The sequence below is a fragment of the Urocitellus parryii genome, assembly GCF_045843805.1.
Source record: "Urocitellus parryii isolate mUroPar1 chromosome 8 unlocalized genomic scaffold, mUroPar1.hap1 SUPER_8_unloc_1, whole genome shotgun sequence".
Taxonomy (NCBI): Eukaryota; Metazoa; Chordata; class Mammalia; order Rodentia; family Sciuridae; genus Urocitellus; species Urocitellus parryii.
In genome coordinates, this window is record NW_027551785.1 from 216,208 (window position 1) to 242,291 (window position 26,084).

General features: G+C 42.0%; 1 protein-coding gene across 1 annotated transcript; it reads right to left on the reverse strand.

Moving 5' to 3' along the window:
- Window positions 1-26: 26 nt before the first annotated feature.
- LOC144251517 (acetyl-CoA acetyltransferase, cytosolic) lies at window positions 27-25,240 on the reverse strand. Its single transcript, XM_077794386.1, has 9 exons — window positions 25,055-25,240; window positions 24,314-24,448; window positions 21,035-21,216; window positions 18,713-18,830; window positions 3,009-3,152; window positions 2,240-2,362; window positions 1,195-1,349; window positions 588-698; window positions 27-202 (listed from the first exon to the last, which is right to left on the reverse strand). Exons 1-9 carry the CDS (start codon window positions 25,107-25,109, stop codon window positions 32-34), a joined length of 1,194 nt encoding a protein of 397 aa, XP_077650512.1. The 5' UTR covers window positions 25,110-25,240; the 3' UTR covers window positions 27-31.
- Window positions 25,241-26,084: the final 844 nt, after the last annotated feature.

Genomic DNA, 26,084 nt, shown 5'->3' on the forward strand with positions numbered 1-26,084 from the left:
CACTTTGGTTATCACAATGTGGTTAAGTATTTCATCCTCTCTGAACACACATTGCTATTCCCATCCCACCTCCCACACACAGGGCAGCAACACCACGGGTTCCACCAGTTCTCTCCAATGTGTGTAACAGCGTCACAAGAATTCTACAGCCAGATGCTCCAAGAGGATGGCCCAAGGCGATGGCCCCTCCCTCAATGTTGACCTAAGAAGAAAAAGATTCTTCTTAGATCCTTGATCTCCAGATAGAGGTTAAAATCCCAAATATCTTTGTCCACTTAAGTGTCAAAACTTTCAAGCTCAATTTTCATCATGACTGCTTAGAAATAAAATCATAACCTTTGGTATGCATTGGTGACAACCTTTTGTTATTTTTTAAAATATTTTTTAGTTGTTGATGGACCTTTATTTGTTTGTGGTGCTGAGAATCTAACCCAGTGCCTCACGCATGCTAAGCAAGTGCGTTACCACTGAGCCACAACTGCAGTCCCCCTTTGTTATTTTGTAATTAATCTGTCCCAATATCATCCACTGCCAAGCGGACAACCCTATTTCATATTTTCATTGTACTGATTTTTCTTTTTATTTACCTTCTCTGGGTTTAATCCAAGTTCTTTAGTTATTGCAACAGAGACAGCTGCAAAGGGTTCATTAATTTCAAACAGATCAACATCTTCCAGGGACCAGCCTGCTTTAGCAACCTAAAGAAAGATAAATGGGATATAGGTCTGGTTGAAAGCCTTAAAGTTAAACCTTGTTTGTTGACTTACGAAGATAATGTTCCACATTTAAGGATCTCTTAAACTACCACTATGTGGTGTTCCTAGATCAGCCCAATGATTTAATTCTATCCAAAAGGTTAAGGGTGTGCTGTTTAAAAACATCCCTCAAAAATTCCAGATTCATAAATATTGAACCAGTAGCATCAGTCATGTCCATGTCCATGTAAGGTGATGGAATAGAAAAGAGCCGAATGCTGCTCTTCATGGTAAGAAACAAAGCTACCAATAAGGACTTGTGTTTTACAAAGGGAAAGAGCAGATGAAACCTGACAAAACCAAGCACAATCCTGGCATCCCAAGTAGTAGGAAGACTAAGCAGAAATTAGAAGTGAAGTGAACTGAATACGGGAACACAGATTATTGGTCTAAAGAGTTCTTACCTAGAGTGAAGGATGAGATCTAAAGTTACACTTACAGCTTGCTTTATGGCTGGAATAGGTCCTATTCCCATGATGGAAGGTTCCACACCTACTTGTGACCAAGAAACAATCTCTGCTAAAGGTGAAAGCCCACGATTGTTAGCTTCTGACTTCTTCATGAGAACCACAGCTGCTGCACCATCATTCATTCCTATAAAATGTAAGCGACTTGATTTCCACGATGCTCATTAATTTTACTTAAAAGAATTTCACTTTTCCATTTGAAGACATTAAATTACTTGGCCATCTTGGCAAAGCCATTTGCCACAATTCAGACTTTATAGGGTAGAAAAGCCATTTGGGGCTAGGAATGTGGCTCAGTGGTAGAGCATTTGTGAAACATGCATGGGGCCCTGGGTTTGAGCCCCAACACTAAAAAAAAAGTGAATTGGTATGTTTGACCCTGCATGTTGGCATGTGCCTGTGATTCCAACCATAAGAGGCTGAGGCAGGAGGACCACAACCTAAAGGCCAGCCTGAGCAACTTAGCGAGACCCTGTCAAAAAAAAAAAAAAAATCATTGTGGTTGCAGCTTTGGTAAAGTGCCTTGGTTCAGTTACCATATTGGGAAAAAGAGAAAGAATGGAGAGGTTATAGCAGTGGAGTAGTAGAGACTTAGGAAGTCTCTACTGGAATAAATATACTCAGGAATCACAGAAGGGTACTAGGAATTTCTGTATTAGAAAAGCATAAAGGCAGCTGTATATCTTTTTTTCCTTTTTTTTTTAAGAGAATTTTTAATATTCTTTAGTTTTCGGCAGACACAACATCTTTGTATGTGGTGCTGAGGATCGAACCAAGGCCACAAGCATGCCAGGCGAGCGCGCTACCGCTTGGGCCACTCCCCAGCCTTATACTGTATTTTCTATGTCTAGTTGGACTACCAAGAAATCAAATTCAATATAGGCTAATGATCAAATAGAATTCTTCCTTAAACTAAAATGAATTTTAAGAACCATTTTGTGTATTAAAAAGGTATTCACTTCACTTGTTAGACCTTGCAGAAAATATATCTCCCCAGATACCCATCAAAAATTGAACCTGAAGCATTAGCTGGGGTGACGGTTCCTGTTCCATCCGTAACAAAGTAGGGCTTTAGCTTGGACATGGCTTCAAGGTTAGTCCCATGGCGAGGAAACTCGTCTGTTTTAACTTCAGTGAGACCTACAAGAAGAGAAGCCAAGATTTAGATTGTCCTGGGAATGATAGGTTTCCCAGAAATGAGGATTCATATTTGGCAGAAAGATTGTTAATATATACCCACTCATTCCAGTAGAAGAAAAGTACAATTACTATATGTTCCAAATCTGTAACCTTTCCTGAGGGAGATGTAAAAGCAAAAGGTGCTAGAGTTTGCATCGTAGCACTTTTGGCTGGTTAAAACTGAGTGAATCAGGAAGTCTTAACAGCCAATCTCAAGATTGCCTGGAGGTGAGATGTCAGTTATCAATGAAGGAACTTGATTGCAGCATTCTGTGTTAGACAATGGCATGTGACCATTCTCTAGAATATGAGTCACACACAGAAGCAACAGGAATTAATGGATGTTGACTTCTGAGAAGGTTTAGTTTAGCTTATATGGGAAATAGGTCAGCTGTTGCCCCTTAATAATCTCACAAGCCAATGGCTGATAACAGTTTTCTATGTTACCATGACCCATAAATACAGCATCTCCTCTCCCCTACATTCAGATATAAGCAGGATATATCCTTGCAATCTGAAAAACCTAAGATAAAAATGTATAAAAATTCCTATATATGATTCTTACTATAAATAGGTCAAGGTTTAAATTATAATTTTTATTACCCACCTTTTCTAGAAGATACAAATACTGGTACAATCTCTTTATCAAAATGGCCAGCTTTCTGTGCATTCTCTGTCCTGTTCTGGGACAGAACTGCAACCTTGTCCTGATCTTCTCGACTCACTTGCCATTTTTTGGCTACATTTTCAGCTGTGGAAAAACAAAGTAAAACCCAACATTTTCATAAACTGGCTTTTGGTAGTTCAAGCTGTCCACACTTAAAGCAGTGCAGACCACACCTACTAGCAGGCTTCCTAGTGGGCTGAGGTGCAATGCTGGGCGTTGTCTGCAATGCCCTGTCCTGGCAGCGATCTGAAAATGCTGCAATGACTCAGGCCATTTTTGCCCCATTTGCTTTAACATTCTCTTTCCAAACCATCTGAGTAAAAGCTGGAGATACACTGTCCTTTCACCCTGAATTTTAATTTCAGTGTACATGTCCCAAAAACAAGGCCTTTTTTTTTTTAACATAACCACAGTTATAAAAATCAGAAAATTTAATACTACTGTCTAATTCTTGGTCCCTATTCAAATTTAACCTATCATCCTACTAGTCAATAGGAAGATATTTTCTTCTTCAGTACAGAATCCAATGCAGGAGTATGTATTACATCATTTAACTATTCATCTCTAGTATCCTTTAATCTGGAACATTCTTTAGACTACCTTTGTGTTTCATAAACTTGCTCTTCCAGCTCTGAGATTCTTCAGCATGGTCTGCTCTATGAAAAGGACTTTGAACTACACATTTTCTTTTTCCTCTTTAACTGGAAATTTGAACCCAGGGCCTTGTGCATGTTAAATTTGAGAAGCATGGGCCAGCTACTTTATCAAATGTCCTCAATTTGGGTTGTCTCATGTTTCCTCAAGCTTATATGTGACAATTTTGCTTAAAGGCAGAATACCACCAAATGATGGCATGATCTTTCTGGAATCTTGTCATGGCATGATCTTTCAGGAATCTTGTCAGGACATGAAAGTAATCAATGTATCCCAGATGATGTCAGATTTGGTCCCTGGTTACAGTGGTATCTGCCAGGTTTCTAACTCTACAGGTACTATTTTTCCATTTATAATTAATCAGTAAGTTATGGGAAGTTGTTCTAAGTCTAGGAAAATATCTTCTTATTAAACTTCTTCATTAGTTTTAGCTTTCATTCATGATTTCTAATGCCAACATTCTTTTGATATGGACTAACTGGTTTTATATCAAAAAGAAGAGTTTGCCTTTACAGACACTACTGAAATTAAAGCCTCAACCCCAGTACAATAATAGTGGATGATCTCAACACACCTCTCCCATCAGTATATTACTCATCCAAACATAAATGCAGTAAAGATTCTTTGGACCTAAAAAATTTAAATCAAATGGACTTAACAGACATCTATAGAACATTTCGTTTGACATCAGCTTAATATACTTTCTTCTTAGCTGCTCATGGAAACATCCAAAATAGAACATATTTGAGGCCACAAAGCAACTCAGCATATACACAGACACAGAGAAAAAGATACAAGTCCATGCATCTTATCTGATCATAATAAAATGAAATTAGGAAAAAAAAACTAGAAAAACTATTTTAACACATGGAGATTTAACAACACACTTATGAATGATGAATAAGTGATAGAAGAAATTGGGAGAAATTTAAAAATTCTTACAATCCAATGAGAATTGTGATATAACATACCAGAACCTCTGGGACACTATTAGAACAGTTCTAAGAAGAAAGATAGCTGAGTGTCACGTCACATAAGAAAATCAGAGAGGGGGCTGGGGATGTGGCTCAAGCGGTAGCGCGCTCGCCTGGCATGCGTGCGGCCCGGGTTCGATCCTCAGCACCACATAGCAACAAAGATGTTGTGTCTGCCGAGAACTAAAATATAAATATTAAAAAAAAATTCTCTCTCTCTGTCTCACTCTCTCTCCTCTCTCACTCTCTCTTTAAAAAAAAAAAAAAGAAAGAAAGAAAAAGAAAATCATAGAGAACCCAAATAAATCTAATGATGCATTTGACTCGAGGGTCTTGAAAAAGAACAAACCAATTCCAAAACCAATAGATGGAAGGAAATAATTATCAGAGTCAAAAATCAATGAAATTGAGAAAAACATATAAAAAGGAACAATGAACAAAGAATCTTTTTCTTTGAAAAAGATAAACAAGATTGATTAGCCCATAGCCTAACAAAAGAAAAAGACCCAAATTAATACAATTAGAGATGAAAAAGGAGAAATCACCACAGACATCACAGAAATTCAAAGGATATTAGGGATTATTTTGAAAACTCCAATAAATTGGAAACCAAGAAGAAATGGATACATTTCTAGATATATATGACCTACTAAAGTTGAATTAAGAGAACAAAAACACCTAAGCAGACCAATAACAAGTAAATGAACATCTAGGAATAACCTAACCAAGGAGATGAAAGACCTCTACAATGAATATTAGAAATTGGAGACAACCCAAGAAAATGGAAAGACCCTCCATGCTCATGGATAATTAATATTGTTAAAATGGTCATTTTGCCAAAATCGATATACAGATTCAATGTAATCTCCATCAAAATACCAATGACATTCTTCACAGAACTAGATAAAGCGGTCCTAAGATTCATTTGAAAGAATAAAAGACTCAGAATAGCCAAAGCAATTTTTTTAAAATATTTTTTTAGTTGGACACAATACCTTTATTTTACTTATTTATTTTTATGGAACCCAATACCCCGCATGTGCTAGGTGAGTGCTCTACTGCTGAGCCACAATCCCAGCCCTAGCCAAAGCAATTCTAAGTAAAAAAAAAAAAAATTCTGGAAACATCACAATACCTGACCTCAAATTATACTATAGAGCTATAGTAACAAAAACTGTAAGTGCTGGCATAAAACAGATAATTAACCAATGGTACAGAATAGAAGACAGAGACAAACCCACTCAGATACAGTCATGTGACCCTTGACAAAGGTGCTGAAAACACTAGAGGAAAAAAAACAGCCTTTTTAACAAATGGTGTTATTCATATGTAGAATACTGAGACAAGCTCTACCCTGGATCAAAGACCTAGGAATAAGATCAGAAACTGCAACTTCTAGAAGAAACTGTGGGGTCAACATTCTAACATATAGGTGCAAGCAATAACTTTGTCAATAAGACTCTAAAAGCTCAGGAAATAATGCCGAAAATTAATATATGGATGGCATCAAAAGCTTCTGCACAGAAAAAAAGAAAAACACCAACAATATGAAGAGAACCTATAGAATGGGAGAGAACCTTTGCTACTCTTCTGACAAAGGATTAATATACAGAATATTTAAAGAACTAAAAAAAACTTAACACCAAAAAACCAAAGAACCCAATTAATAAATGGGCAAATGAACTAAACTGACTAAACTGACAGTTCTCAAAAGAAGAAATACAAATAAATGGTCAACAAATACATGCAAATGTTCAACAAAGTTAGCAATTGGGAAAATGAAATCAAAACTACATTGAGATTTAGACTTCATCAACACCAGTCACAATGGCAGTCATCAGGAATACAAACAATAATAAATGCTTGAGAGTATGTGGAGAAAAACGAACACCTTTACACTGGTGGTGGGATTGTAAATCAGTACAACCACTATGGAAATCACTGCAGAGATTCCTCAGAAGACTAGAAATGGAACCATGTGACACAGCTATACCACTTCTCGGTATTTATCCTGAAGAATTAAAGTCGTCATACTATAGCATACACACATACCCATGCTGATGGTAGCAAAATTCACAATAGCCCAACTAGGGAAACAGCCTAGGTGTCTGTCAATGGATGACTGGATAAAGAAAATGCGGTACATATACACAATACAGTTTTATTCACCCACACAGAAGAATGAAATTATATCATTTACAGGAAAATAAATAAACTGGAGAACACTATGTTAAGTGAAATAAGCCAAACTCTGAAAGTCAAGGGTCCTATGCCTTCTCTCACATGCAAAAGTGGAGAGGAAAAAGGAAAAGGTGGTAGGGTATGGAATCTCATGAAAGTCAAAGGGAGATCAGGAGAGTAAAGAAAAGAGCCAGGGGTGTGGGAAGCCATTCTCACACGTGATCGGGTGCCTCCCGTTGAGGGTCTGAGGCACTTTGGCACATGTCGAAGTTTTTCCCGTCCCTCTCCTGATGAGAGAGCCCATCCGTGTGGGGGTGTGCCTGACCACTGACCCCGGGGACCCAATCGCTGACCCTGACCTTGGAGTGCAGCCCCCCCTCAACCTTCATTGGATGGAATTCTCCCCTGAATCTCTGGTTCCCTAATAAAAGGCTACTCCCCGGCGTGCTCGCTCTCTCTCTCCTGCTAGCCCTGAGTAATCCTTGCTGCCCTGCTGGGCGGCTAGAGGAGCGAACCAGAGAGGGGAGCCGTCTCGGACCTAGCAATAGAATTAAGGTAATTGAGTCTTGTGTTTTTATTTCGATCTCGTCTAACTAACTTTATGCCTAGAACCTCATTAATGAAACCACTGCGCAGGCCGCGTGGTAGATTTGGCGCCCACGAGGGGGGCATTCTAGATTAGTTAGATTGAGTGGGAGCGCGCTATAAAGATAAGGAAAAAAGATATAAGGATAAGGAAAAAGGAAATAAAGAAATAAAGGAAAAAGATAAAGATAAAGGAAGAGGTGACGTTTGGGTCACAAAAGTACCTGGAGTTATTGAAGGAAAGAGACGTTAAATTAATTAAAATGGGAAATTCAACTTCTTCTGATAAGGAAATGTACCTGACTATTTTAGACAGTATAATTAATCAGAAAGGGAAACAGATAAAGAAAACTCAGTTATTACAATTTTTAAAGATTGTAGGTGAATATTGTCCTTGGTTTTGTGAACAGGAATCTCCAAATTTACTTACTTGGGAGAAATTAGGAAGGAAGTTACAGAGAGTTTGTATTTCTAATGAATTACCTGGAGGCATTGAAAATATACAGAAAACATGGACAGCTCTAGAAGTTTGTCTTTTTAAATATATGGGCCAAAATTTATGGGCCAAAATTCACGGCCCCCTGAGGACCTTTTAAAAGGCATTCAAGGAGCTGTTAGGTCTATTCAAATGGAGAATCAGCCTGAGGCTAAGTTAATTCCCTTTCCCTTAAGCCATTTAAAAACAAAGGCACTAAGGGCCAAGCCAAAGGTTAGAAATGTGAACTTAAACTTGCAGCCCCACGTGGAGGATTCAGATGGCGCGGATGAGCCCGCCTTCTCGCCGCCATCATTCCCTCCTGGCGGGAGCCGAGCAACAATACGGGGAATTCCAGGGAAGGTCGCACAGTGTGACGTCACTGGCGCCGACCAGAACAGTCCGCGATTTTTACCGGGACAGGGACAGAGATCACAGACAGTTTTCTTAGGACCTTCAATGACAGTTGAATTAAATCCTGAAACGGGGCCAGAACAAATTCCTACTGGGATTTTCGGGCCGCTTCCTGATAATACTGTAGGTTTAATTTTGGGACGGAATAATTTGAAGGGAGCCATTGAGGTAATACCTGGTGTGATAGATTCAGGATTTAAAGAACAGCTATATGTTACTGTAAAAGCCAATTATCCCCTAAGACTCACCCCAAAGGATACTTTTGCCCAATTAATATTATTGCCTTGTGTCTCTGAAAGGCACCTGCCGGCAGATTCAGTTTCTAAGCAGCCGGACAGAGTATATTGGTCACAGTTAGTAAGACAAGAATGCCCTTTATTAAAACTTAGAATTAATAATAAAAATTTTCTAGGAATAATCGACACAGGAGCCGATATTTCGGTATTGTCTAGTTGGTTTTGGCCTAGAAACTGGCCTTTGCATGTAGCACCAGCTAACCTAGAGGGAATAGGACAGGTTTCACAGCCTGCTCAAAGTGCCAACTATCTCCATTGGGAAGATTCTGATGGGAACCGTGGAGTATTTAAGCCTTATGTGTTAGAGTCTTTACCAGCTAACCTATGGGGAAGAGATATTTTAACCAAAATGGGATTATTATTAGTTACTCCAAATTCTATAAGGTCAGTTGAGGAAGTTAATCAGAGGTATTTTCCTAGAGATGATAGGGAGACCTTTCAGGAAGAGTATCTGTTTACAAGCCAGTCTCCACGACAAAGATTAGTAAATGCTCCAAACCAAAATTTTTACTAGGGGCCCTGAGTACTTCCCCGATCCGTAAGACAGCTGAAAAAATCACGTGGCTCACAGAGGAGCCTATATGGATTTCTCAGTGGCCCATCTCAGGGGAAAAACTTAAAATAATTCATAGATTAGTTGAGGAACAATTTCAGGCTGGTCATATTGAACCAACGCTTAGTCCTTGGAACACACCTATTTTTGTTATTAGGAAAAAGTCAGGAAATTGGAGATTACTACAGGATTTAAGGGCAATAAATCATGCAATTCAGCCTATGGGATCATTACAGCCAGGACTTCCCTCCCCCACAGCCATTCCCTTAGATTATAGCTTGATGGTAATAGATTTAAAAGACTGCTTTTTCTCTATAAGGTTGCATCCTGAAGATTGTGAAAGGTTTGCTTTCACTGTCCCAGCAATTAATTTTAAGGAACCTGTTAAGAGATATTGCTGGAAGGTTCTTCCTCAGGGAATGCGTAATAGTCCTACACTGTGTCAAAAATACGTTGATCAGGCAATAGATCCCATAAGTAATAGCTTTCCTGATGCATATATTATTCATTTTATGGATGATATATTATTGGCTCATGCTAATCCAGAGACACTTTCAGAAATTTTTACTCAGTTAGAGGCTTCACTTACAGCAATGGGTTTATGTATAGCTCCTCAAAAAATTCAAAAGGTGTCTCCTTTTCAATATTTAGGTCAAATAATTCAAGGACGTACAATCCGTCCTCAAAATCTTCAGATAAGAGTTAAGGAGTTACGTACCCTTAATGATTTTCAAAAATTATTGGGAGATATTAATTGGCTAAGGCCATCCTTAAAACTAACTACTTCTGAGTTAAGTCCTTTATTTCAGATATTACAAGGGAATCCTTCTCCAACCTCTCCACGTCAGCTAACTTTGGAAGCTAAGGCAGCCTTGAAAAAGGTTGAAGTTGCAATTAAAAATGCACAGCTTACTAGAATAGATCCTAAAGAAATAGTGTATTTATTAATATTTCCAACTGAGCATACCCCAACAGGAGCCATATGGCAAAGATTAGGAGTTATTGAGTGGATTTATTTATCCCACTCTCCTCAAAAAACATTAATTCCTTTTCATGATTCTATAGCTCAATTAGTAATTAAAGGTAGAACTAGGATTTTACAATTAATTGGATCTGAGCCTGATATCATAATTATTCCATTTTCTGCTCAACAAACTAACTGGCTTTTTCAAATTTCTAACTATTGGCAGATAGCTTTTGCTGATTTCCCTGGACAGATAGATAGCCATTATCCTCGTGATAAGATTGTACAATTTGCATCATTAACATCACTCATTTTTCCAAAAATTGTACGAGCTTATCCAATAGAGGGAGCTTTATCGGTGTTCACAGATGGTTCTAACTCCGGTAAGGCAGGTTTTTTCAGTCGTGTTCACACAGAGGTGATACAAACTTCTTATACTTCTGCCCAAAGAGCAGAGCTTCAAGCTCTGATCTGTGCCTTAGATTACTTTTCAAATGAGCCTATTAATATTTATTCTGACAGCTTATATGCAGTCGGAGTTACCAAAAATATTGAAACTTCAATGATTGGGTTTACTTCATCACAGGAGTTATTTGAATTATTTCATAATTTACAAAAGACAGTGCTAATGCGAAAGTACCCATGTTTCATAGGACACATTCGAGCCCATACTAATCTTCCTGGACCTCTAGTTTCAGGTAATGACAAAATTGATAAGTTAGTAGCCTTTTGTCAACAGATGTCTTCATATGACTGTGCACTAGCTTCCCATTCCTTGCATCATCAAAATGCTTCTAGCTTACGTAAAAGATTTAGTATTACCAGAGAACAAGCTCGTCAGATTGTAAGCCAATGCCCAAAGTGTGTTATTCACACTCCATCTCTGCCATCAGGGGTAAATCCCCGTGGATTAAAACCAAATCAGATATGGCAGATGGATGTAACTCATATTCCTCAATTTGGTAAGCAATGTTATGTGCATGTCATAGTGGACACTTATTCTAGATTTATTTTTGCCACAGCACGTACTAAGGAAAATGCTCAACATGTAATTTCTCATTGCTTAGCAGCTTTTTCCGTTTTAGGGTGCCCTATGCAGATTAAAACAGATAATGCTCCAGCTTACGTAAGCTCTTCTTTTCAACAATTTTGTCAAGAGTTTAAAATTAATCATAAAACAGGAATTCCTTATAACCCCCAAGGTCAAGCCATTGTGGAACGAGCTCATTTATCTATTAAGCTTCAATTACAAAAATTAAAAGGGGGGAATAGGATTGTCACTCCCCAAAATAGCCTTAATCATGCCTTGTTTGTTTTAAATTTTTTAAACTGTGATGCAGAAGGTCACACTGCTGCTGAGAGACAAATGTCTCCTTCAGTAACAGGCCCCTTAGGCAGAGTTCTGTGGAAAGACTTACAGACTGGTCAGTGGAAGGGTCCAGATCCGGTAATAATGTGGGGAAAAGGCCATGCTTGTATCTTCCCAGAAGGTGCCTTCCGTCCTATTTGGGTGCCTGAACGTGCTATCAGACATGGAGGAGATAGAACCCAGATTCAAGCGACTGAGGATCGACCCAGAGGAGCCACTACCCAGAAGGAGGAGATTTCGGAAAAGGATGAAGAAAGACCAGATTGAACCAGTCGAAAAGCTGATTTCGTGGAAAGACGTAAAGAAGCTAACAACCCAGGCTTCCCAAATACTTCGACGCCTAGGAAAGAACAGGACCCCAGTCTTGATGGTAGCGACAATAATTGCCCTACTGGGCTGTCAGGTAAAAGGGAATCAAGTAGACACTTATTGGACATATTTCCCAGATCCACCCCTGGTACACCCAGCTGTGTGGACTGGAGAATCTATTCCAGTATTTACTAATGACTCATTCATGATGGGAGGATTTACAGATACTCATATTACTCCCAATCATGTGACTAGATTTAATTATTCTGGCTACAGTGCCCAATTACCTTTGTGTTGGTCACATGATAAACATGCTGGCTGTCTGAAAGTATCATTCGAAGAAAAGACAGCGATTGGTAAACCTAGACTGACAAATAATTCTATTTATGGGGACTTAAAACCTAATATTAGATCAGTAATTAAAATGGGACTTTCCCATAACAAGCCAGTCATTTCTGCAAAACCTCCACAGATATCCCACTGTCTAAATAGTTCTATAATTGAGATCGGCACCTTTCCTAAATGGATGGATTGTGTAAATGCCTTTCCTGTACAACATAAGGTGTCTAAAGATAGTGGGTATATTTTAGACTGGTCTCCAAAGATTGATAAAAGACAATTACGAAGAAATTCTGCTATGACACCTGCAGGATTTGTCAGTAATATTTTGACTTATAGTGAAGGAGGTATTCAAAAAGATATTTGGCGCTTAATTGCTGCCTCAGAGTATTTACATTTTACAGATAAGCCTTTACCAAAATTTGTCGGCAAGAACTGTAAAGAGGGATCTTGCTATGGCTTAAGAGCTTGTGTCCAATCTCCTTATGTTTTAATTATTGGAAATGTAAAAGTTAAATGGATGGGTGACAGATATGTTATTGCTTGTAATAAGTGCAACCTAACCAATTGTATTACTAGGTATAATGGAGGAAAAGGAGTGCTGATACTTCATCAGCCCTCTTTTGTTTTATTACCTGCTAATATTTCAGAGCCATGGTATGCTGATGCTGGTTTACAAGTCTTGCAGCAAATTCATGCTCAGCTAACAAGACCTAAACATGCTATTGGAGTCATAATTGTTGGTGTGTTAGCACTGGTCTCATTTATTGCCTCAACAGTCTCTGCGTCTCTGACGTTGTCTCAAAATATTCAGCATGCAAAATTTCTTAATAATTTAGCTCAAAATACTTCCAAGGCTCTGCGTAATCAAGTAAATATTGATGAAAGGATTGAGACTAAATTAAATGCCTTAGAGGCGACTGTTATAGACATAGGTAATGAACTTTCAGCCTTAAAATTTAAGGAAAGGCTTAAATGCCATGCTAATTATAAGTATGTATGTGTTACAGCTGCCAAATACAATGCTTCTCTCTGGGATTGGGAGAAGGTTAAAAACCATTTATTAGGTATTTGGCAAAATAGTAATAATAGCTTGGATATTCTGGAACTTCATCACCATATCCAAGACATTCAAAATAATAAAGCTGATTTTTCAGATCCTTCTTCTTTGGCTAACCAAATATTGAAGGAGTTAAATGGATTCAATCCTGGAAATATTCTTAAACACTCCGCTTGGTACATTATTGGATTATTCTCTTTGCTGTTAATTCTCTTTTGTATTGTAACTATAGGATGGCGAGTCTTCCAATCAAGAATCCAGGAACTCCAGAGAATGAACCGCCGCCTCATTTTTAAGACAAAAAAGGGGGAATATGTGGGACGCCATTCTCACACGTGATCGGGTGCCTCCCGTTGAGGGTCTGAGGCACTTTGGCACATGTCGAAGTTTTTCCCGTCCCTCTCCTGATGAGAGAGCCCATCCGTGTGGGGGTGTGCCTGACCACTGACCCCGGGGACCCAATCGCTGACCCTGACCTTGGAGTGCAGCCCCCCCTCAACCTTCATTGGATGGAATTCTCCCCTGAATCTCTGGTTCCCTAATAAAAGGCTACTCCCCGGCGTGCTCGCTCTCTCTCTCCTGCTAGCCCTGAGTAATCCTTGCTGCCCTGCTGGGCGGCTAGAGGAGCGAACCAGAGAGGGGAGCCGTCTCGGACCTAGCAATAGAATTAAGGTAATTGAGTCTTGTGTTTTTATTTCGATCTCGTCTAACTAACTTTATGCCTAGAACCTCATTAATGAAACCACTGCGCAGGCCGCGTGGTAGACAGGGGGAGGCAGGAGGGGAGAACCACTGGGGAATGATACTGGCCAAATAATATTGTCATGTTGTCATGTGCATGTAGGAACATGTAACAATGAATTCCACCATTGCATACAACTACAGTACCCCAATAAAAAATATGGAGATGGGTGCAGTGGCACACACCTATAATCCCACCAACTCAGGAGACTGACGTAGGAGAATCACAGATTCAAAGCCAGCCTCAAAAACTTAGCAAGGCCCTCTCACCATAAAATTTTTTAAAAGGGCTGGGATGTATCTCAGTGGCAAAGTGTCCTTGCATTCAATTCCTATCACCAAAAAAAAAAAAAAAAAAAGCATGAGTTATTTTGATTTACCAATTGCATTGTCAATAAACATAAAACCAGGGGCCTTCTAGATAGCTGGTTAATATGTAACGTGGAGTGCAAAAAAATAGTTAAGTACCAGTGCCGCAGTCTGGCAGGGCACAAAATAACCGAGCCTCCACGAGGCACTTGTAGGTTCCAACAGGAACAACTTTATTGCCCGAACTCAACCAGCACTCCACGCGCCTCCCCGGGAACTCTCTCACCCTCCACTGGGCTCCACGCGAACTCAAGGGGCACCCCATGAGAACTCAAGGGGCACCCCAGGAGAACTCAACAGGCACCCCATGAGAACTCAACGGGCACCCCACGAGAACTCCACTGGGGACTCCAAAGTAGCAGGCGCCTGAGGCAGCAGAAGCTGCCCTATTGTCGGACAGCAGGGTCCATATACAACTCAATACACAGGGGTCCATATACAACTCAATACACAGCCTGTTTCAATCCAGCATCATCCAGTCACAGCAATTATAATTTAATTATCATCATCTTAATGGCTTGCTGGCTCACCTCTTAACCACTCCTTCTGGCGCCATCCCTACTCGGCTGTGGCTCTCAGCATACCAGAAGTACTGGTTTGTATCTGATACTGCTTCTACTACAGAAAGAACCACTCTTTGGAGGCCCTGTTTCCTCATTTGGTAAATGAGGGGACTGATCCAGAAAACCTGGGGTACATCTCAATTCTATTACTATTGGGTTTTTTTTTTGGGGGGGAGGTATGGGAGTTTGAACCCAGGGCCACTTAACCACGGAGCCATATCCCCAATCCAAGTAGGTCCCATCTCTAACATATCTGGATGTCAAGGATTCACAAAGTGGAGAGAATACTTATTTCATTTCATTAAAGAGGAATTATGCATTTCTAAGTAGGGATATAAAAATGATTAGCAAGTTGGGAAGATGGCAGAGTAGAGGTCCCCATGCACTAACTGTTCCTCCACAGAAAAGAAACAAAACAACAGCAATGTAACTGCTTGAGGGAAAGTGGCCATGGTGACCACTGATATTGACAAAGAAAACCAAACCTGACGAAAACCAGAAACCAGGGAGAATAAGAAAGCAAAAGAAGCAGAAGACCCCAGCACCTGGCACGGGGCGACTGGGGAAGGGGATGCTCCCCACTGGGGGGTGGGGTAAAGGTGAAACAGAGTCGCAGCATGACCAGGAAGGCTGCAACCTTTGGACAAATAGCTTAAGTAAATAAGTGACCTGGAGACCGCACAATAAGCCAGCTTCAGAGAAGGAATTCAGTGCATTCCCAGCCTCTCAGAAGCTACAGCCAGAAGCCATCTTGAGAAAGATCCTGTTATATGCAACTATACTGCTGTAGGGGTACAAAAGCTGGCATAAACACAATCTCCAGGGCTGGGGATGTGGCTCAAGCAGAAATGCGCTCACCTGGCATGCGTGGGGCGCTGGGTTCGATCCTCAGCACCACATAAAAATAAAATAAAGATGTGGTGTCCACCAAAAACTGAAAAAACAAACAAACAAAAAAAACCTATATTCTCCAGTAACACCCCGCTATGTTGACTGGAAATGCAGTCACATGAGACACTCCTGGTTTGGGGCAGTGTCGCCAACACAAACTTGCCAAGAGCTTTACAGTGCTGAGAGCACTCTGGAATCAGTGGTTTCAGTGAACCTGGCTTCTGTGATGGGGAGCAATACCAGTTGGTCTGGTGTTTGCAGGGCCCAGGTCTGAAGGCACTGGGATTGAGGATAGCAGATCACCTGGTTCCCGGGATCCTCAATCAGCCCAGAACTCAGTGATTCAATTGCCACTCCCACTTTGGGAGGCTCTGGCATTTGCCACAATTCTGGGTCACAGACTAAAAACCTCCAGAGCAAATATACTCCTGGGACAGGTGGCTTTCCACCCAAACTTGGTGAGAAGTTCTTGACTGCCACAGCCCAGCATCTGCCAGGCCCTGGATGTGCAAGCTAAAACCTCTGAAGAGAATATACCCCTGGCACAGCCGACGTCTGCATTAACTCACTGGGCAAGAAAGATCTGACACAGCCTGCATGCACCCCAACTGGTTTGAGAGCTGAGGAAATTCCAGCAAACTACAGCCCCCATCCCCGACCCTCACCCAGTACTTGGTGGATTCCAACCCTAGGAGACCCAGGGAGATGACGGGCACAGCTCAGGACCAGCAGCCCTCACTCGCATTTCCTGAGCACCTTGGCCAGGAGGAATTATTGACTCCTGTTATTTTTTTGTCATTGTTACTTTTTATTATTTATTTTCTTTTAGTCTGTTACTTTATTTCATTTTAAACTTTTAAGTGCCTTTCTCATTTTTTCCTTTTTATTTCTATTTGTATCATTATCTTTCTCTTCCTTCTCCTTTTTATTTTTTTATGTAAGTATTCTCCCCTTGGTGTTTTGTCTGTTTTCGTTTTGCTTTATTCTCTCTCTTTTTCTTCCAGTGCTGAAATTGGGCTCAAGGCCTCATGCACACTAGGACAGACGCTCAGCCTCTGAGCTACAACAGAAGCCCGCTCAAATCCTGGCAGAAAGTTCTACATAAAGAAGAGGGACATGAGCCCTAAGCTGTGAACCTGTCCCCATGCTGGCTCCCAGGCAGAAACCTCCACAGTGGTGCAGAGAGAAGACGCACAACAGTGGCTGACATCGCATCTAAGTGGGTTCTCTACATCAACCACAGCCATACCTGACCCACTGTACAGGGCTGGTAGGACGGAAGGCGATTCCCACAGAGGAGCCGTGTGAATCCAGCCGCTGCCCTTCCTGGTGAAGCACCCAGATCTGCACTAGTCTCCAGTAAAGAGAACAAGAGCTTTAGGGCCAGGTGCTGTGGCGCACACTTGTATCCCAGAGGCCCTAAACAACTCAGTGAGACCCTATCTCTACATAAAATATTAAAAAACGGGCTAGGGATGGCTCAGTGGTTAAGTGTCCCTGGGTCCAATCCCCGGTACCAGAAAAAGAGCTTCAGGTGCTTCAACACAACGGAAGCAGCCAGCATCATAATCATTTATAACAGAGCTACTATGAATAGCATCTGGAAATCTCCAGCTCCTGATAGGACTGCCACTCTCATGGTAGAAGTGGCCACAGAGGCACATCCCACATATTGTGCTGCCCACACCACTCTCAAGCACCAGAGTGTCTCATGGTATCGCCCACTCTGAAACACTACACCCTGTGCAAACCCACAAATCACAACTAAAGAAGCTACAGGGAGATTACACACTATGGAGTCCAGTTGAAAATAAACTCAACACATACAACAAACCAATATCCCATGTTTCGCTAGCAGAAGAAAGCCTCATACTAAGAAGGACACCACATAAAAGTGGAAGAGAGATTAATCCCAACAGATTTGCAAATCTCAACATAGAAATACAAGAAATAGAAGAAAAAAAAAGGTAATGTCACCTAAAGTTCATAACTCCATAATAACAGATTTCAGAAATATTAAAGTGGATGAAATACTAAACAAGGAATTCAAAAGAATGATTTTTTTAAGCACTCAAACAGTTGAATGAATTGAAGAAAACAATGCAGAATGTGAATGAGCAGTTCAAAAATAAAGATTTTGAAAAAGAACCAAAGAGAAATTTTTGAAAAGAAATGAAAAATTCATTTGAAAGCCTCAAGAACAGTGGATTAAACAAAAGAAAGTATTGAAGCTTGAAGACAGATGACCTAAAAGTGGACGAGGGACTAAACGGGACTCTTAGGGGTTAGGAGGAGGTTCAAGCAGCAGCAGCAAAAGCTACACCAGCAGCATTCCAGCAAGTGGATTTCCAGGGGACACTCTCCGGAGTGCTGCCCTTTTTCGTTTCCTACTTTGTTCTTGATTATTCTCTTCATTTTCTTTGCCTTCGTGTATTAAAATAATCAAAATCTGTCATCTTGGCTTTCTTTTCTCTGGCTTCAGTCTTCTTGGCCCACTTTGTGGCCACACATTTTGTACTGATATCTGCCTTCTGCCAGGCCTGTGGGACATACTGCTGGAGGACACTGTGTGGGAACTTAAGGGTGGAGTCAGTTAGCCGCAGGCATTTGGGAGGCACGGCCTACTTCCTTGCCTGAATACACTCCATCCTCCAAAGCCCTGTTCTGAACACTGGCATCTACAACTGTGACCACTTTCTGGCATGAGGCCCAAAGGAAATGTAGGCTAGCCAGCCGCTGATCACCATAAAGTACTGAACACCATACACTTATCAGTGTCCTCTGGGTGCCATTCCACACTCAGCTTTCCAGTTAAGACAAAGGTCAAGTAGGCTGGCTGCTGGATCTGGAGGTTGACTTGTTTCAACCTTTTTAAAGTTAGTGTATGCTCAGCTACCTCTGCCTTACCTGTGATACCCATATGGTAGTTGTGAAATGCATCTGTCAGACCATCGCAGAGTATACTGTCAGCCAGCGGCATCTCCCCCACTTTTACTCCTGTTCTCAAGTGAGCCAAATGAGGAGCCTGGAAACAAGAAATAAAAGTGGATTTAAGCCAGAAACAGTGGCACATGCCTGTAATCCCAGCTACTCAGGAGGCTGAGGCAAAGGGATCACAAGTTCAAGCAGTCTGGGCAACTTAGCGAAACCCTATCTCAAAATAAAAGCAAAGAAAAAAAGAGGCGGGCTGGGGCTGTAGCTCAGCACGAAATGCTCCCAGGTTCAATCCCTGGTCCAAAAAAAGGGGAATGACTACTCTCCCACCTACCCACCACTACGGCTCCCTCAACCCTGTCCATTTGGTGTCTTATTTCCTTAAGAATCCCATTTGTAGCCAGGTATAGTGATGCATACCTGCAATCCCAGCTACTCAAGAGGCTGAGGCAGGAGGAATCAAAGTTCAAGGCCAGAATGCACAATTTAATAAGATCAAAATAAAATTAAAAGAAGTTGAGGATATAGCTCAGCGGTAGAGGGCTTGAGTTCAACTCCCAGTACCACCACCCCCTCAAAAAAAAGAAGCAGAATCCCATTATTCTTTCCAGAGAGGGAACTAATTATCTGTAAATTGAAGCATTCACCTAAGGACTTCCGTAATGCTAACAATGTGTTACTTATTTTGACAGGAGACATAATATATACAATGAGAATAAGTAGGTTGACTAATAAGAGGGATTTCTGGGTAGAAATTTCTTAACTTCCACCAACTCACTGGCACCTGTAACCGAATGGAAAGAGTAATGGGCTTGGATCCAAAGGACTTGTATTTAGCCAGGCAGAGTGGCACATGCCCAAGTTCCAGCACTCAGGAAGCTGATTCAAAAGGAGCTCAGGATTTTGAGATCTGCCTGGAAAACATAGCAAGACCTCTTCTCAAGCTGGGCACAGTGGCACTTGACTGTAATTCCAGTGGCTCGGGAGGCTGAGGTAGGAGGATCGAGAGTTCAAAGTAAGCCTCAGGAATGGTGAGGCCTTAAGCAACTCAGGGCTGGGGATGTGGCTCAGTGGTCAAGTGTCCCCGAGTTCAATCCCTGGTACCAAAAAACAAAAAACACCCATCTCAGAGAAACAAAACAAAACAAAAGCTGTGCTTAAATGCCGACTCTGGGCATCAATTTTCTTCCCCGTAAATTGGGAATAATATCATCAATCCTACTGGGCTTTTGTGACGATATGTACAAAAGCACTTAAGAAAGTATATCATAGGATCCCATCAAAATCACTGATCATTTTTGCTACCTTCATTCTGCCTCTTTCTGACTCTGCAATAGCTGAGAACTGGCCTCCGACTAGTGGATTCCCAGATCAGACCTGAGCCGCCTCAGTAGAAAGCAGGGGATATCCTTTGTCTTTTCACCTCTGTGCCAATTAGAGGATTGACTTAGTGAGACAATTCCCACCTGGCAAACCTACTGGAGAAGAGCACTGCTTTTCGGTTCTCTTTTCCACATTGTTTACCTCCAAAAGGTCAACAAAGTCTGGTCCCTGGGTTTCTCCTTGTCATATGCAGGAAGATAAAAGTTAATATCTAGGGGCTGGGGATGTGGCTCAAGTGGTAGTGCGCTCGCCTAGCATGCATGAGGCACTGGGTTCGATTCTCAGCACCACGTAAAAATAAAATAAAGATATTGTGTCCACCTAAAACTAAAAAATAAATGTTAAAAAAATTTAACATCTAAATTTGACTTTCTTCAAATTGGAAAGAAATTTAAAACCAAGGACACAACTAACATTATGAGTTTGATTTAGAAAATACTATATGCTTCAGTAACAATACTTTGGAAACAATGGGTTCTGTTCCAGTTGAGAGGTTTTTTCTTTTTTTTTTTTTTAAAGAGAGAGTGGGGGGGGAGAGAGAGAGAGAGAGAGAGAGAGAGAGAGAGAGAAAGGAAGAGAGAATTTTTTTAATATTTATTTTTTAATTATTGGCGGACACAACATCTTTGTTGGTATAGTGGTGCTGAGGATCGAACCCGGGCCGCACGCATGCCAGGTGAGCGCGCTACCGCTTGAGCCACATCCCCAGCCCCAAGAGAGGTTTTTTCTTCAAATGGAATTTCCCTTCCAATTTGAAGACAAATACACACATAGGTAGGGTCAAGGTTGAGTCCAATTTTTGTTGGCTTACTATTGATTCCAGTTCTGATACGCATCAGCTTATTCTGCAATGGTATGGGCACAAGTTTATCAGTGAGAGGTCACTGAGAGGCATTTTTTCAAAGGACTTACCTTGCTCATACTTTCCATGCCTCCTGCAACCACAATGCTGGAGTCACCAACCCCTATAGACTGGGCTGCAAGACACACAGCTTTTAGGCCTGACCCACAGATCATTTGGCAGGTCCACGCTGGAACAGAGTATGGAATCCCTGCACCCATACTGGCTTGTCTAGCAGGATTTTGCCCACAACCTGGAAGAAGAACAGAAGACTCTACACAATCAAGGAGAAAGATAAAATATCAGGGTGCAACTACATGTAAAATTGCCAACTATGCCACCTGCCACTTTTTGAAAGCCCACAGCTAAGTTGCACTGAAAGCACAAAGGCCTATAAGTCTCCATGAGTCAGTCTAGACCTTGAATATATATTGCCTTGTGCTGCTCTTCAGCTATTTAACAGATAGAAGCTTTCTCCTCCACAAAGAAATTCTTAATACCTTAAAAAGACAAAACCCTAAATTTAGGAAATGATTACTGAACATAATAGTGCAAGCATTTAATAGAATGAAAATGAGGATTCCTATCTGACACAGTGCTTATCACTAACTGTTTGATTAGTGCCTGGCACACAGTAGGTGCTCATTGAATATTTATTACATGATTGTGGAAGATACCTGGTTTAAGAAGTATGGTGGATCTGTGTCCATGTGCTACCTCCACTTCAAACTGTGACCTTGGGAAGTTACTTGACCTCTCAAAGTCTCATTTACTCATTTGTAAAATGCAGATACTAGGATTCAACACATTTATTAAAAGGATTAAGTGAGGCAAAAGGGAAACACTTAGCATAGAGTTTAGAGGCCCTGCACTTAGTAGGCCCTCAATAAACAAAGCTGGGTTTTTTTGTTTTGTTTTACCAGGGATTGAACCCAAGGGCACTCAACCACTGAGCCACATTTCAAATTTTTTATTTTGGACAGGGTCTCATTAAGTTGCTTAGAGCCTCTCTAAGTTGCTGAGGCTGTCTTTCAACTTGTGATCCTCCCAGCCACTGGGATTACAGGCATGCACCACCATGCCCAAGTTCACAACCATATATTTTTTTTTAATTTTTAAAATTATTTAATTACATTTTTAGTTGTAAATGGACACAATACCTTTATTTTATTTATTTATGTGCTGCTGAGGTTTGAACCCAGTGTCTTACACATGCTAGGCAAGTGTTCTACCACTGAGCCACAGCCCCAACCCCCACAACCGTTTATTTTTATCATAATTATGTAAGATATACTATAGAAGTCAGTGAAACAGCTGGGTAGGTATCAGTCACACACCTATAATCCCAGCAGCTTGGGAGGCTGAGACAAGAGGATTGTGAGTTCAAAGCCAGCCTCAGCAAAAAGCAAAGCACTGAGCAACTCAGTGAGACCCTGTCTCTAAATAAAATACAAAAAGAAAATAGGGCTGGGATGTGGCACAGTGCTCAAGTGGCCCTGAGTTCAATCCCTGGTATCAAAAAAAAAAAAAAAAAAAAAGAAGTCAATGAAACATGGAAGGAGGTATGAGAGAAACCAGTAGTGAAGCACCCTATGAAAAATGAAAAAATCTGAATTACAGGTCTGGGAAAACAGGAAGGAGGAAGGGGCCAGAACACAATCAGGCTGAGGTTGTTACAGTCATACTTTAAAGTCTTGGAGAGTCATGATAAAGTGTCACAATTCATACAAATCTTTTAAGGTTCATAAGGAGAAGCTGAGCAGAATTAGGAAGAGGAACTGCAAATATAGGTTGAGTATGTCTGTTCTGAAGATACAAAATCCTCCAAAATGTAAAACTTTTTGAGTGCTGACATGTCATAATATTCCACACATGATCTAATGTGACAGGTCAAAGTTAAAAGTCAGGATCCCAAGGGAAAAAAAAAAAAACCTTCCAGGATCTTTAGCTGTGACACAAACTTTTCATGAACCAATTAAAAATATTATATAAAATTACCTTCAGGCTGTGTGAATAAGGCATATATGAAACATAAATGAATTTCATGTTCAGACTTGAGTCCCAGCCTCAACATATCTCAGTATGTATAAGCAAATATTTCAAAATTTGAAAAAAAAAACAAAAAAAACAAATTGAAAACACTTCTGGTCCCAAGCATTTTGAGTAAGGGATATTCAACCTGTACACAGATAAATGCATCAGGTCTCAGCCTGGGTAGGGGCAGAAGTTAGTTTTGGGTATTATGAATTATTACTACAATTAATTAGAATTTATAGTATTGAGTGAATATGAACTAATATTTTTGTTTCTTTTGGTGCGGGAAAGTGAACCCATTACCACATACATGGTAACCATGCACTCTACTGAAGCCAGATTTAAAGTTAGGTAGTCAGTGTAGTTAGGTAAATCAGGTCTAATACCGAGTGAAATCTAAAATGGAGGCCATGCTGGGAATGACTCAGGGAAAACAGGACAACTCATGGAATGTTAATGAAGTCCTGAAGAGGCCCTAGGCCAAAGTCCACCTGGAAGAAGTATTAATGAATAGCCCCCAGCAGATTTGAAGACAGCCCATCACAAAGAAGTGATAATGAAGTCCTTCCTGCTCAGACTACTTCTTTGGCCCACCTGTGTCCCACCCCTGAGGCCTTCCAACCTACATTCCATCACTGAAAGAACTATAAAAAGGGGAGACAACTGCACTTCCACGGATTCCACCTTCTGGGTCCCCTTCTTCCTCCGGGAGAAGTCTTTTCTTCTGTCCTTTAATAAATTTTTAATTTCTACTCTGACCTTGCCTCCGCGTGCTTCTTTGGTGTTATTCTTCAACATCGAGGAGCAAGAACTCGTCACCGGTCAACAGCGGTAACACTACCACTAAGCTACACTCCTAGATCCCCAAAATGAGTGTTAATGTCAAATTAGGTATGGTCACTGATCACTGATTTATAAACCCAGCAGGAACTGGAAGTACCATGGGGGCATTCTCAGGACTCATCTTCCTCCAGACAGTGATAAGCACAGTGCAGGCTCATAGGAGGAATGTAATACATTTTCACTGATGTGTGGAGGACAATGCATTTCTTCTATGTATCAGGCTGGCCCTGCTTCTAAGGAATGGAAAGGCAGTGTAGGTTAGTGATGTAGGAACATTCAAGAAAAGCATGTAAAGAAGCCGAATCCCGAGCTGAAGAAGTTACAAGGCTGGGAGAAGGAAGATAGGATAAATCCTAGCAGGGGGAATTTGGGGCAAATGTATGGAGGCAATTGTGTGTGGTGTGTGCGCGCGGGGCGGGGGGCGGGGCTGTTTCTAATAAACCTATCCTTTCCTGAGGTCACTCAGGAGTTACCTGCTGCCAAAACATGTCCCAATATAACCTCGGAAACCTCTTCCGGAGCCACTGTGGCCCTTTTCAGGACTTCTTTGATGACAGCCGAGCCCAGGTCCTGGACAGGCACAGTAGATAAGGCACCATTGAATGAGCCTACAAAGAATTGTGGAGAGAGCAGAGATCTGAACCCTGGGCGCGCTGCAGAAGCCCACCACGCGCTTCGGGACTCCAGTAGCCTGAGCCAGGGCGATGGGCGCCATCTAGAAAGACCACGGAAGGTGTGGATGCGGCCCCACGCTGCCAAGGGTTCTGCCCCACTAAGGAGGTGGAGGCAACCACAGCTGACAGTCGCTTTACCAGACCCGCTCCGCCCAGTGCCTGGGCTCAGACCACCAGTGGTTCAGCCCCAGCGACCACAGCTGACAGATGGCGTGTCCCGGAGCTGGCCAATCAGGGGTCTCTCAAGAAGACGCCTCCCTGTGCCAGCCAATAGGAGGGCTTGGCAGCACAGTGGCTCTACCACGAGGAGCCAATCCGAGGACGAGGGGCGGAGCGAGCGCAGCAGGTGAGCAAGGGGCGGCGCCGCAGGCCGGGGCTAGGGAGGCGCAGGGCGCTGGAGCCCTCCCGCAGTACTGGGGGTCGCGACCGGACTATGGCCCCTCCTGTCCACCCTTTTCCCACACCACACGGGCCCGACCCTTGGCCCGACTACTGAAGCGCAGGGGGCCCGGACCCCGCGCCTACCCGCCAGTCACTCACCTATGACAGTCCGCGCCGCTGAGACGATGACCACGGGGTCTGAGCCTGCATTCATCTTGCCACGACCGCCTCTGCCCAGCGCCGCCTGTGAGGGTGGTAAAGCTCTTCCCCGCGGCTTTCAGGCCGCGCATGGGGGCGGAGCCTGAGGCAGCCCCGCCCCCGCCGCCTCCGCGTGGTCCGCTCTGCGCAGGCGCGAGCCAGTAACCCTTCGTTCTCTCTGGGCGCTACATGGGTTCTTTGGCGCGACCTGGAGGACGCACCTTGCCTTTGGTGGGCCGGCACTACCGGCCTCTTCTAGAAGGTAAGGAACTGCACTGTCCTCCTGTCTGACAATCAGAATTTCCTTTGATGGATAGTTGGCAGTTTGGATGATGAAAGGCAAAGGGTGTGTGTATTAAGCGGGGTCACTTCTGTTTCAAACTCTTTCTATACCCTTTTGGGCCCAAATCAGAATCTCCTAGCTTTTTTTTTTTTTTTTTAAGATATTGATGAACCTTTATTTGTATGAGGTGCTGAGGATCGAACCCAGTGCTTCATGCATGCTAGGCAAGTGCTCTACCATTGAGCACAACCCCACAACCCCAGCCCCAGAACCTCAGTGCCCTAGTGCCAGCTTTAGCTCTTTCCTCTTGGAAATACCTCTGCAGGCCAGCTGTGGGGCTTCCACTGTTCTGAAAGAATACCCATCCTGTTTGCTTGCCCAGCTTGCTGGCTTGCCTGCAGAGAACTCCTGAAAGACCCCCGTTTCCCTGTCCAAGGAGAATCACACGAAACACTGGCTGCAAAAAGCAAGAGGTGTTTATTGAGACACAGGCGCCTGTGGGTGCCCAGCAGAACCTCAGCCGGAGCTTTGGTGAGCTGGCACACCGGGCTTGGGGATACAGAGATATTTATAGGGTAAAGGGGCAGTTTTCGCACACGGTAAGCAATAGGTTTCTCATTAGTTAATTCTAAACTCAGCATATAGGTTACCTAAAAGGGCAAAGTTGTTTCTTTCCTCTGTTACTGGAAAAAACACATAAAAGCTACA